We start from the raw sequence: 13,266 nt of genomic DNA, 5'->3' as shown, positions 1-13,266 counted from the left end.
CCTCTAACTCACAGAGATCCTCCCGCCTCTGCCTCCTTAGTGCTAGGGTTCAAGATATGACCCATGGTACCTGGCTGTTTAGTCCAATGTCTCAATTAAACTCTTAGGAAACTTTGTCTGTCTGGGGTTGAAGAATAACCAATGTGTTTGCAATGAGAATGTGGTTATTGCTGGCCCAGTTTCATCTTTACCACACAGACAAGGCTTTGATGAGAAGGTACGTGTTTGGGTATTTGGGAAAGTCTGAGAGGTATGGAGCACTGGTCCCCCTTCAGGAGTAAGACTGCTTAAGTGCAACTCAGAACCTGTCAGTCAGTGACAACTGCTGACAAATGAAATGATCAATCCCAGGACTTGAAAAATTTAGGCTAGCCTGGGCTACACAATGAATTTGAGGCCTGCCTAGAGCCCGGCCTATACAGTGAGACTCAGTCTGAAAATAAGCCTGATCGTAGACATGACGATGGTGTTTTCTTTAGTTTCCCGTAACAGTGACACGTGCGAGCATATGTGTGTCGCTACAGTGGAGTGAGCCCTTTGAGAGAACGGAGGCACCAGAGTAAAACCTGACCTTATCCCTAGCCAGTCTACAACCGGCATCAGAGAACCAGTGTGTATGTGCCTCCTTGAGGATGGGAATGACCTTATTGCAGATTCATTTGTTTTGTAAGTAGAGGATTTTGCCTCTGGGCATGTCTGTGTGCCATGCGCATGCCCAGGGAGCCCAGAAGAGGGCGCCAGACTCCCTGGAACTGGAGTTATGGATGGTTGTGAACCACTGTGTGGGTGCTAGGAGCCAAATCCAGGTTTTGGTTTGGTTTGGTTTGTGGCAGGGTCACTTGTAGCCCAGGCTGGTCATAAGCTCCTTATCTTCCTGTCTCTTCCCAAGCTCTGGGAAGATTGGTGTATATTACCACCCCTGCATTCATACTCCTATTAACCTAACTTTTAATTGGTTTAGTATGTCACCTCTAGTTTATATAGTTTGAAAGTTTGACTGTTGTACCTGACTCCTCACTGTAGCTGAACGTGTCTTATAAAAGACACATCCATATAAATTAAAGTTTGTGATTAATGGTTTCGTGTGATCCTTCAGTCCTTTGCGAGATAAGGAAGGATCTAGATGTAAAGTTGCCTCTTGAGGAATCCTGGTATTTTTCAGTTTCTTTCCCTGAATGGCTGTTGTTGATGTATCAGCCACAGGTCAGACATCTCTTCTGATCTGATTTACGCCAACTCCCTGCTTCCTGCTTCCAACCAGTGGCACCTGCCACACACACATCATAAGCTCTCTGTTTTCCCATTCCACTGAATTTCTGTTTCTTTCCGTTTGTTTATTTTAGGGGGTTTGAGACAGGACTTCTCTATGTAGCCCTGGCTGTCCAGGAACTCTTTCTGTAGGCCAGGCTGGCCTTGAACTTACAGAGACCCTCCTGCCTCTGCCTCCTGAGTGCTGGGATTACAGGCATGCACCACCACTGCCCAGTGTATATGGTTTTTTTTTTTTTTTTTTTGGGGGGGGGTGTTGGTTTTTCGAGACAGGGTTTCTCTGTATAGCCCTGGCTGTCCTGGAGCTCATTTTGTAGACTAGGCTGGCCTCGAACTCAGAAATCCGCCTGCCTCTGGCTCCCGAGTGCTGGGATTACAGGCGTGCGCCACCACGCCCAGCCCGTATCTGGGTTTTAAAGCTGGGCTTTAATCAATGCTCACCTCCCTTAATTTGTTTTACTTTGTCACTGTTTAGTCTTTGTCACATAGTTCAAGAATGCATCTTCCGAGCTCATGGGCTTCCCCTTTTATGGGGACGTGTTTCATTATGCTGTGTCATCACTTCCCAATAATTAGATTCTCTTCTAGCTCTGAGCATCTTGGCAGAAGAGTCTTGTCTTGAGTAATTTCTTTGGGCTGTATTCTGCGATGTATACCATATTTAGAAGAAACACTCTTCTGGGCGTTTTTTTTCTTATGTACGCTCAGCTACTTCAAAACCAGCGCCGCCCGAGCGCGTCATCCCGACAGCTTCGCTGGTTGTTGGGTTTGTGGGATTCTTAACTAGTCTTATATTTTATGCGTGTGCCACACGGGTGCCTGGTGTCCGTGGAGGTCAGAAGGCGGCGTCGGAATCCCTGGAGCTGGAGCTGTGGCTGAGCGTGAGTCACCGTGTGGCTGTCACCGTGTGGCTGCTGGCAACGGAACCTGGGTCCTCTGCAAGAGCAGGGAGGACTCAGACAGCTGTGCTGTTTCTCCTGGCCCAGATTGTAAACTACTGAATTAGCTTACTAGATACAAAGTATCCCTCCCTCCCTCCCTTCCTCCCTCCCTCCCTTCCTCCCTTCCTCCCTCCCTCCCTTCCTCCCTCCCTCCCTCTCTCCCTCCCTCCCTCCCTCCCTTCCTCCTTCCCTCTCTCCTCTTCTTCCTCCTCCTCCTCCCCCTCCTCCTCCTTTTCCGCTTATTGTAAGGCTAATACAATTTTTATCAAACACTTGAAAATACAGAAAGCGTAGACAAACATCTTGTATCTGGAGAAAAGCACTTCTCTGCCTTTATCAGGATTTCTATTGCTGTGATAAAACACAAAACACCAGAACCAAAAAAAAAAAAAAAAAACTGGGAGGAAAGAGTTTATTCCACCTACACTTCCAGGTAACTGTCCATCACTGAGGGGAGTCAGGGCAGGCACCTGCGGGCAGGAGCTGATGCAGAGGCCATGGAGGGGTGCTGCTTACTGGCTTGCTCAACCTGCTTTCTTATAGAGCCCAGGGATGGCTCCCCTCACAGCGAGCTGCCCCTGTGCCCCCCCCAATCAGTCAGTCATCACCATCCCATGTGTGTTTCTTATATAAACAAACCATTTTGTCTAGAAAAATTTTTTATCACTTAATGCATTGAGATATTAAGAGATGAACACCTCACCATTTCCATCTGTAGGTCAGCAAAATCCGATTTCCCCTAAACCCTGCTCTTCTTCCCTCCATCCTTGGTTTTTAGGAAATATGGGAGTCTGAAGGAAGGTCCAGGTGAGAAGGTAGAAGGAGTTGAAGGAGTGAAGGAGTACAGGACTCTTCATAATGTGCTGAGTCAGCTTCTCTGTGGGGCAGAGACAGGATCTCACATAGCCCAGGCTGTTCTCAGAAGCTGCCCTCGAACTCTTGATCCTCCGGTCTCTACCTCCCAGAAGCTGGGATTATGGGCACGCACCACAACACCTGGCTTGCGAATCAACTTTGCCAGGTGTAACCTCCCATGACTCACACGTTTAAGGCAGGTGTGTCTCACTGATTTTAAGGCTAGCCTGGTCTACAATGCAAGGCAGGTGTGTCTCACTGAGTTTAAGGCTAGCCTGGTCTACAATGCAAATCCCAGGACAGCCAGGGCTACATAGTGAGATTCTCTCTTGAAAAAAAAAAAGTGAAGTATGGTGGTTACATACCTTTAATTCTGACCCATGGGAGGCAGAAGCAGGTGGATTTCTGAGTTCAAGGCCAGCCTGGTCTACAGAGTGAGTTCTAGGACAGCCAGGGCTGCATAGAGAAACAGTGTCTCATCAGCCATTTTTTTTTTTTTTTTTTTTTTGGAGACCAGGTCTTTCAATGATCTCACTGGACCTGGAGTTCAACTAGTTGGCAGGCTAGCTGGCCACCAGGCTGCAATGACCCATCTATCTGTACATCCTTGAACTGGGATTACACACATACACTGGTTTTAACAAATGGTGACTTGTGCCTGTAACCCCCCTGGCAATCTCAAGACTTAGGCAGGAGGATTACCATAAGTTCAGGCCAGCTTGAGCTACAGAGAGAGAAAAGAATTTTCCTGAAAACAACAGTAGATGAGATAGGAAATCTCACCTTGTTAATCATCTAGAACTGGGTCTCCTTCCCTCCTTCTTTCTTGCCTTCCTGGCTGTCCTGGAACTCACTTTGTAGACCAGGCTGGCCTCGAACTCAGAAATCCCCCTGCCTCTGCACCACCACGCCCAGCTGCCTCCTCTTTTCTTAATTCTAGGAAAAACAAGATTCTACTTTCCTGGCTAAAAGCCCCGAGTGCTTGCTGTCTTAGTGATGTGCGTTAGTGCATCTGATTGTTGGCTTCACAGGAAATATTTAGGAGGTTTTCACACGAGGCATGTCACCATGTCACCGTCAGCCGACAGGGAAGGAGGACTTGTAGGGTAGGTTGAGCCAGGTCCTAGGAAATTCCACAAAGCCTTAACATATCTCACCTTTCTCTCCTTGGCAAAGAGTAACTAACTCCTTGAGTGTCCATGTGTCCAAGTGAGAAAAGCCTGGAATGATAAAAAAAAAAATCTGTTGCAGGTGTGTGTGTGTGTGTGTGTGTGTGTGTGTGTGTGTGTGTGTGTGTATACACCTGTGTGTACTCGTGACAGCTAGACACACACTCCTTTTTGTTTTGCTCCATTTGGGGAAAACCCTCTTACATCCTTGAGAAATACTGTCTCTTCCTGTGCTTCACATCACTTGTAAACTGTGACCAAACCCACATGCAACCTGACATGCGTGCAGTCTGACGTGTGTCTGGGGTCTTGCATTGCTAGCACCTCTACTCTGAAGCTGAAACATTGAAAGTGAAAACCAGAGCCTCGCCTGGGCCCAAGGCAGCAGCTGGCTGCTCAGAGCCACTTTCTTCCTCAGAACCAATCGGCACAGCCGCTGCCCTGTTTCCTGGAAGGTCAGGCATTTGCTTATTCTCCCCACCCTGGGCTGGGCTGGCCTCGAAGTTCTGCCTTGGTTTCCCAAGGATTCAGATTCTAATCCTACTCCACCAGACCCAACCAAAAAGTATCCCTAAGGCTCCCGTGTGACCGCTGTTCTGTTGTTAGCTTTTGGTGTTTTGTGGGGCTTGTTTGGTTTGGATTTTGGTTTTGTTATGAGACAAGGCCTTGCTACCTGAGTCTGGGTCCTCCAGCCTAATGATATTAGGCCTCTAATGTCATTCTCCACGAGCTGTATACCTTGTTTCTTTCTTGCTTGTTTAGTTTGTGGTTTTCATAAAATTCACTGGGGGAGGGGCACTTATCATACCTCTGTGTGGAAGTCAGGAAAGCTGGCAAGAGCCAGGCCTCCCCTCTACTGTTGTTCTTGGGGATTGAACTCCTCTTTAGGCCTGATGGCACTCGCCTTTATCTACTGAGCCATCTCACGGGCTGGTGTGGCTGCCTAGTGACCCTCAGGGAACCACCTGTCTCTACTTCCCTGAACTGGGATTATAAGCATATACCCCGTATGTATGACCAAAAGAAAAGAATTCTGGGGAACACAGTCACGTCTTCATCTTTGTAAGGCAAGTACTTGATTAGCAGAGCAGAGCTGTCTCCCTAATACTGCTTTGTAGTACACAGGGTCTCACTAACGCAGGCAGCCCCCAGACTTGCTCTGAAGCTGAGGATGACCTTTGAACTCGCAGTTCCTACCGCTGATGTGCTGAAATTATAGGCCTGAGCTACCACACCCATACTTTTAGGTCTCCCTATGTCACCCTGGCTGTCCTGGAACTGGCTGTGTAAACCAGGATGGCCCCTCCAGCCTTCTCCTCTAGAGGGCAAGGTTACAGCTCTGACACACCCCACTTTTAACCCAAGCTGTGAAGTTAAAAGCCAGGAAAGGTGGAAAGCGGTTTTTTTTTTTTTTTTTTCATGTGAAAGAAAAGATGGTGCTTCTGCACCCATGGGGTCTGTTCCCTTCTTTCCACACAAGGCAGGGGCGTAAGACTAGGACCAGCACTGAGCTTTGCAGGTTGCAACCCGTAACACATACTCTGTACTTGAATTTTGTCTTCGGCAGAATGTAAATTCCTCTGTTAAGAATGTAGTTCCAGGGGGGCTGGAGAGATGGCTCAGTGGTTAAGAGCACTGACTGCTCTTCTGAAGGTCCTGAGTTCAAATCCCAGCAACCACCTGGTGGTTTACAACCATCCATAATGAGATCTGATACCCTCTACTGGTGTGTCTAAAGACAGCTACAGTGTACTTACATATAATAATAAATAAATCTTAAAAAAAAAAAAAAAAAAGAATGTAGTTCCAGGACAGCCAGGGCTATACAGAGAAATCCTGTCTCAGAAAAAAACCGGGGCGGGGGGTAGTATATAGAACCTAGGGGCTGGGGAGATGGCTTAGAGGCTGAGAGCACTGACTGTTTTTCAGAGGTCCTGAGTTCAATTCCCACCAAGCACATGGTAGCTTGCAATCATCTATAATGAGATCTGGTGCCATCTTCTGGTGTGCAGGCATACATGCAGTACAGAATATTGTATACATAATAAGTAAATATTTAAAAATAAAAGAATGTAGAGGGCCTCACTGGTAGAAACAAGATGACGAAGGGAACGTCATCCTTCGGTAAGGGTCGCAACAAGACACACATGCTGTGTCGCCGCTGTGGCTCCAAGTCCTACCACCTTCAGAAGTCGACCTGTGGCAAATGTGGCTACCCTGCCAAGCGCAAGAGAAAGTATAACTGGAGTGGCAAGGCTAAGAGATGAAATACTACCGGGACTGGTCGGATGAGGCACCTAAAGATTGTCTACCGCAGATTCAGACATGGATTCCGTGAGGGAACAACACCGAAACCCAAGAGGGCAGCTGTTGCAGCATCCAGTTCATCTTGAGGATTTCAATCAGTCATAAAATAAATGTTCTGGTTTCAAAAGAAAAAAAAGAAAAGAATGTAGAACCTACCCAGTCAAGACCATACATGTCTTTAATCCCAGCATTCAATAGGCAAGGGCAGGGGCAGGGGCAGGAGGATGGCTGTGAGATCAAAGCCACCATGGTCTTCATGGTGAGTTCCAAGCCAGTTGGGACTATGTAGTTAGACTTGTCTCAGAAAGAAAAAGGAGAGAAAGTAAAACCTGGCCACAATACATTCTGTACAGGCATGTAATTGTCAAGATATGTAGACTAGAAAATACTTGTTTTTAAATATATATATAGGTAGATTTAGGGCTGGTAGGTGGCACAGCAGGTAAGAGCATGTGATTGGCCAGCCCACCCGATGACCTGAGGTCAAATCCCTGGATCTGGAAAAAGCAGGAGAAACCGATCCTGAGAGTTGACCTCTAACCTCCACATGTGGGACATGTGTGCATGTGTGCTCACACAATAAAATAGGGTTTTCTTACTGTTTTTGTTTTTTCTTTTAAAGAAGAATCTATAACCCAGATTCACAAGTTCAGGCCTAGCCTTGTCTATTTTTTCCCCCTGTCCCTTCTCCCTCTTGCTCTGGGCCCTGCTCTGTTCATACAGAGGGATAAAAAATATCTGAGGAAGGTGAAGCTTTTTTTAAAACTCCAGCTAACAGCACACTAGGCCAAAGTAGCACCTACCCTTTCTTCCTGAGGGTGGTGACTGCAGCTCCTTCTATTGGTGGGAGCTCAACTCCAGAGTCCGCCAGGATTGGCTAACCACCCTTGCCCGCTAACTATTAACTATGTTGGATTTAAAATGAAGAGGAGGAAGAGGAAGAGGAAGAGGAAGAGGAAGAAGAAGAAGAAGAAGAAGAAGAAGAAGAAGAAGTTGTTTCTCACATATTGAATTCAGAAGGTCCAGCTGCAGAACAAGCCCCAAGGATATTTGGGGCTCTGAATTTGATCTTTAAGCTAAAGGAAATAGGAAGCAGGAATGGGGCAAGGGGCGGGGATGTGTCTCTTACCTCCGACACACTGGCTTTCAGTAATTCCCAGATATTTGAATGGCAGAATCTGGCTGAAGGCCATCATAACAGAAGGTGATGTTCCACGTCTGTGTTTGAAATACTCTATGAACCTAAGTGTCTTGAGTATATTTCTAGTCCTAAAATTATAATTTAAAACTTTATTTATATGTTTTTTTTTTTTTTGAGACTTTGAGACAGGGTTTCTCTGTATAGCCCTGGCTGTCCTGGAACTCACTTTGTAGACCAGGCTGTCCTCGAACTCAGAAATCCGCCTGCCTCTGCCTCCCAGGTGCTGGGATTAAAGGTGTGCACCACCACCGCCTGGCATGTTTTGTTTTTTGTAAGGCAGGATCTCCTATAACCTGCTATATTTGTAGAGTGTACCCTTGAATTCCTGATCCCCTGGGCTCTGTCGGGATTAATTACAGGTGTGTGCCACCACGCTCGGGCTAATTTGTAACTATAACCAAAGGTCTATCCACATTATGAGACATAAAGTGTTGAGATTTCAGGAATTACAAAACACTTGATTCAAAAATCTGTGCCCAGTGTCTGCAGCATAGCTCAGCATGCTGCGCTTGCCTGGTGTGTGCAAGGACCTAGGTTTGATCTCCAGCACGAAAGAGACAAATCATGCTACAGCCTACACACACGTCCTGGGAGTGTGTGAGGGCGGAGGCCTGGGCTCCCTCCATGGGTGGCTTGCCAGCCAGTGGAAGGACAGCTACAGGGGTCTACCAGGCATTGCAATAAAACATGGCTGGGTACTTGAGACTACAGGAAGGGTGGCTAAATGTATGTATAAGCGAGTGGTACCTCGTCCCAAAGGATAGCATTTGCTAGACAGAAGGACAAACATGATAGGGGTGGAGGGAGCCTCATTTACTATACCACGGTCCTCAGAGCAGTTTGGGTTCCCTGAAGGATAAAAAATGCGGCAGAGAGTATCCAGAGAGGAGGCTGGGTCGGCGCTGACCAGCCTGAGAAAGTCGTCTGGCATGTGCTGAAAGGCTTGCGATGGCGTTCAAGGGCTGATTGGAAATTCTGAAAGAATTTTGAACAGGGGAGATGTAGATTTTAGAATAATTACTTTTTATTAGTTGGGATAATGGCAACCTCTCAAAGACTGGATTAGGAGGTGGAAAAAGAGCCAATTAAGAAGATAATGAGATCGTTAAAAGAGCCTTGATGAAGGCAGCAGCAGCAGGGAGCAGCGAGAGGGAGAGGGAGAACAGCGGGTACCGCCTGTGCCTCAGCGGTTCTTAAGGGACGCATCATTGTCCTCTGAGATAGAGGGCTCTCCTCTGGCAGCTGTGCCAGTCCTGTAAGCTGGCCTGGCAGCGGGCCACAGCAAAGGGCTTTGTCTATTTACAGCTACTTGTTTTTCTGTGAGCACCTGTGAGTGTGTGCTACTTGGCATTTTAAAAATTCTAATAATCTGCGTTTCTTTAATGAAAGAGCTGTGAGCCTTACATCTGTATTTCCTATCTTCTGGACAGAGTCTCTGGACCCAAAGCCGAAATGCGGGTGGAAGGAGGCTCTCTGAAAACAACTGTTCCCTGGATGACTGGGAAATAGGTGCGGGTAAGTAAGCGGTAGTGGAACTCAGTCACTGCAAAACCTTTTGTGCTCAAACCCGGCGCTTCTAAAGGAAGATAGACAGACGGACACACGTTAGAGAGACGGTCGCATGTTAGCTGCAAGAAGGTCGCCACTGTTCTGCTCTCTATTAGCTCTATGGAATTTTATTTTTTTGTCCTTTGTTTGAGACAAGAGCTTTAGCCCAGGCTGGCCTAGAACCTCCTATGCAGCCAATGTTGACCTTGAACTGCTGATTCTCCGGTTCTGGGATTAGAGACAGGAGCCCATTGTGCCCGTTTGCTCTCTTTGCATTTTTAAACTGTCCTTGGGCTGACAGGTGAAAGGCTATAGATGCTTTGTTGCCATAGCTATCTTGAACTGGAAGACGTCAGTAGATGGATTGAGTCCCCGACCAAGATTGCTTATCCTGAGCTGGGGATGGAGCGTAGCTCAGGTACTCAGTGTACACAAAACCCTGAGTTTGAGTCTCAGCACCACAGAAAAATAAGGAAATAAAAATTTTTTAAATTGTGTGTGTGTGTAGTGTACAAAAGTACAACTGTGGTAAAGGTGATCCTTCAATGTTAGGAAAGTGAGTGAATTAAAGTTACCTTATGAAAGATAATTATGGGGGCTGGAGAGAGGGCTCAGTGGTTAAGAGCACCAACTGCTCTTCCAAAGGTCCTGAGTTCAAATCCCAGCAACCACATGGTGGCTCACAACCATCTGTAAGATCCGTGCCCTCTTCTGGTGTGCTTGAAGACAGTAACAGCACACTCATATACATTAAATAAATAAATAAATAAATCTTTAAAAAGAAAGATAATTATATTTCTGATTTTCTTTTTGTGTGTGCTTTTGGTTGTTGGTTTTGTTTCTTGTTTGGTTTTTAAACAGGGTCTCACTCTGTAGCCTAGGTTGGCCTTGAACATGTGACACTCCTGCCTCAGTCTCCCCAGTGCTGGGATTACAGATGAGAGCTACTACACCTTCTACTTCTAATAGAAAAAGCTAGGCATTAGATCGTAGTCACTCGGGACTTAGAATCCCTTTTGTCCTCTAACAAAGGGTGTTATTTCCACACTTCCAGGTCATTTGTCTTCCTCTGCATTCAACTCGGAGAAAAACGAGAGTAAGAGGAATCTGGAGCTGCCACGCCTCTCAGAAACCTCCATAAAGGACCGCATGGCCAAGTACCAGGCTGCAGTGTCCAAGCAGAGCAGCCCAGCCAGCTACACAGTAGGTGTCCTGCACCAATGCACCGTCCTTATTCATTCCTCCAGCCAGCCCACAGAACTTGCAGCTAGGAAATGCCTGGGGGGGGGGGGGGCTGACCTCTGACACACTTCTCATAAGCCCCACCCCTCTGCCATAGCCATTTTCTGGTCTTGATTCTGCTCTGCCAGCTCATGCACATTCGGACCTGGCTCATTTTCCGTGATGTCACCCACTGTGATATCAAGATGAGCCTCTCCTGGCTCATCTGCTGGGCTTTGTCATTGTTGCCGAGGAAGGAACGCTATTTCATTAGCTTTTTGTTTTGGTTTTTTTTCTTTTTCTTTTGGTTTTTTTGAGACAGGGTTTCTCTGTGTAGCCCTGGCTGTCCTGGAACTCACTTTATAGACTAGGCTGGCCTCGAACTCAGAAATCCGCCTGCCTCTGCCTTCCAAGTGCTGGGATTAAAGGTGTGCGCCACCACTGCCCAGCTCATTAGCTTTAATAGGAACATCTATTATGAGCCTTCCTTTTGGTTTTGTGGTGGGTGCTCAGGCCTTTGCATATGCTAGGCCAGCATGCTGCATTGGGCTATATCTTCATCTCACTTCCCTTTTCAAGAGCATCATAGGAAATATGAAAACCAGTAAGTGCATTGAGCATTGATGTGGAGTATTTTTAAGTTTTTCACTGAAATATTGTTCATGTAATATAAAATCACCATTTTATTGGAAGCACGGGCTAGCTAAGGATGCATCTCAGAGGTAGAGCCTTTGCCTAGCTTGCTTGAGGCCCTGGGTCTGATTCCTAGCTCCACAGGGGGGAAAAAAATCCAAGTCCACACTTTGGAGATTTAAAGTATATTCATAAGGTTGTACAACTATCACTGCTTTCTTAAGTCCAGAACCTTTCTGACATCCCCCAAAGCAATTCCTTATCCGTCAGTCACCCACTAATTTGCTTCCTGCCTTCCTGGACCGGCACAGCCTAAGCATTTCATGTGAAGATTCTGTGCGAGCCGGGACTGTGGCTCCGTGGTGCGGCATTGGCCTAGCATGCCTGAGGCTCAGGATTTCATTCCCAACATAAGGGAGTTCTATGTGGTCTACTCAGTCTTTATTCCTTATGATGTCATGCTTTCCTGCAGAGGAAGAACGGTGTGTTAGCAAGAGGGGACTGGGACTGACTGGAAGATGGCATCCTTGATGAGTGGAAAGTTCAGTATTCCACGTCTCCCAACCCCGTAACGCCAAGAATCAAAGCACATATATGTAAACGCTCTTCTACTCGGTCACACCCCGGCCCCCAACCCTGTCATCCTTGTCTGCTGTCTTGGAACTCACTCTTGTAGACCAGGCTGATCTGGAACTGGGAGATCTGCCTGCCTCTGCCTCCAGAGTGGTGGGATTAAAGGTTAAGACATGATTTTACTCTGTGACCCAGTCAGTCTAGTCTCGCCTTAAATACACAGAGCTCTTCTTGCCTCAGCTTCCCTCCCTCCCTCCTTCCCAAGTACTGAAATGACTGAAGCACATCCTTGTCTGTCTTCTTTTTTTTTTTTTTAAGATTTATTTATTCTATATATGTGAATACATTGTGGTTCTCCTAGGACACACCAGAAGAGGGCATCGGATCCTATTACAAATGGTTGTGAGCCACCATGTGGTTGCTGGGAATTAAACTCAACTTCTAGCCCAACTTCTTATTTATTTATTTATTTATTTATTTATCATATAAGTACATTGTAGCTGTCTTCAGACGCACCAGAAGAGGGAGTCAGATCTCACTACAGATGGTTGTGAGCCACCAGGTGGTTGCTGGGATTTGAACTCAGCACCTTCAGAAGAGCAGTCAGTGCTCTTAACCACTGAGCTGTCTCTCCGGCACCCCCTGCCCCCAACTTCTCATTTTTAAAGGATACATATGTTTATTCCTTCTGTGATTTCAGAACATAATATCTATTAATGGCCAAAGGTCTTAACAAAGCCAGAAGAATACTGAGTTTTATTTGTTCCTGGACAGATACAAGTTCATAATGCATATTCCAGAAATTAGAACTTTTCTCCCCACAGTAGTACCGAAGGACTAATTCTCCGAGGATTTTTCTTTCTTTTTCTTTCGTGATTGATTAAAATCACGGCTTCACACCTCCTAGACGAGAACACACCCTCCTCCCTTACTCCGGTTCTTCTCAGTAGCTTTAGTGAGAGACGGTATGTGTGCGCGGATACAGAGAAACCCCATGGTTTCCTGAGTATGAGAAGTGAGTGGAGTTAGGCTTCCCTTAGAACATAGATCCAGAGATGCGGAGCTTTGCTTCCTGCCTCTTACTGGAGGTGTCTGTCTGTGCCTTCCTACTGCAAACAAAAATTCCAGGTGACTCCTCTGGTAGGAGAACCCGTTCAGTGACCTTGGTTTTTTTGTTTGTTTGTTTTGTTTTGTTTTGTTTTGGCATTTTGTACACTGGAAGGAGCAGCAGGCCTGACGGTAGCAAAGCATCCTCCCGATGACCTGGCCGGGGTTTCGTTCATTTTTAAATGGTCTGCTTTATCCCAGGCTGACCTCAAACTGCCTGTGTAGCCAAGCCTGGGTTTTGAACTCCAGATCCTCCTGCCTCCAGCTCCCAGCTCTCAGCTTGTGAGACCACACCTGGTTTTATGGGTGCTGGGGATGGAACCCGGGGCTTTATATATGCCAGGCAAGGCAAGCTCTCTACCAGCTAAGCTATACATCCTTAGCTCCCCCTTAAAATGGAACAAAACCTCAAGGGTGTAGCAGTGTAGATGGATGATCATTT

General features: G+C 46.6%; 1 protein-coding gene and 1 pseudogene across 5 annotated transcripts in view, besides 1 other annotated feature; both read left to right on the top strand.

The window, feature by feature from the left end:
- Positions 1 to 13,266, top strand: part of Lima1 (LIM domain and actin binding 1) — a 97,010-nt gene that overhangs the window by 58,562 nt on the left and 25,182 nt on the right. For 3 of the 5 annotated variants that reach the window (XR_001781560.2, NM_001113545.1, NM_023063.4), the window contains 2 exons: positions 9,173 to 9,257; positions 10,345 to 10,493. Coding sequence is in view for 3 of the 5 variants with exons in the window: in NM_001113545.1 (NP_001107017.1) it covers positions 9,173 to 9,257; positions 10,345 to 10,493 (234 nt within the window). In the remaining 2 variants the exon portion in view is untranslated. Of the gene's footprint in view, positions 1 to 8,895; positions 9,072 to 9,172; positions 9,258 to 10,344; positions 10,494 to 13,266 lie in introns of those variants that run through there. The other 2 variants (XM_030248689.1, XM_006521245.1) reach the window with 2 other exon arrangements.
- Gm4468 lies at positions 6,276 to 7,883 on the top strand (annotated as a pseudogene).
- Positions 7,222 to 9,840: an enhancer, noted in NCBI's record as "VISTA enhancer mm17". NCBI's record gives its function as "enhancer in: forebrain[4/8]" and the evidence as "EXISTENCE:transgenic organism evidence [ECO:0001131][PMID:17130149]".

This window comes from Mus musculus, chromosome 15 (assembly GCF_000001635.26).
Source record: "Mus musculus strain C57BL/6J chromosome 15, GRCm38.p6 C57BL/6J".
Taxonomy (NCBI): domain Eukaryota; kingdom Metazoa; phylum Chordata; class Mammalia; order Rodentia; family Muridae; genus Mus; species Mus musculus.
This window is presented reverse-complemented; position numbering and strand designations above follow the sequence as displayed.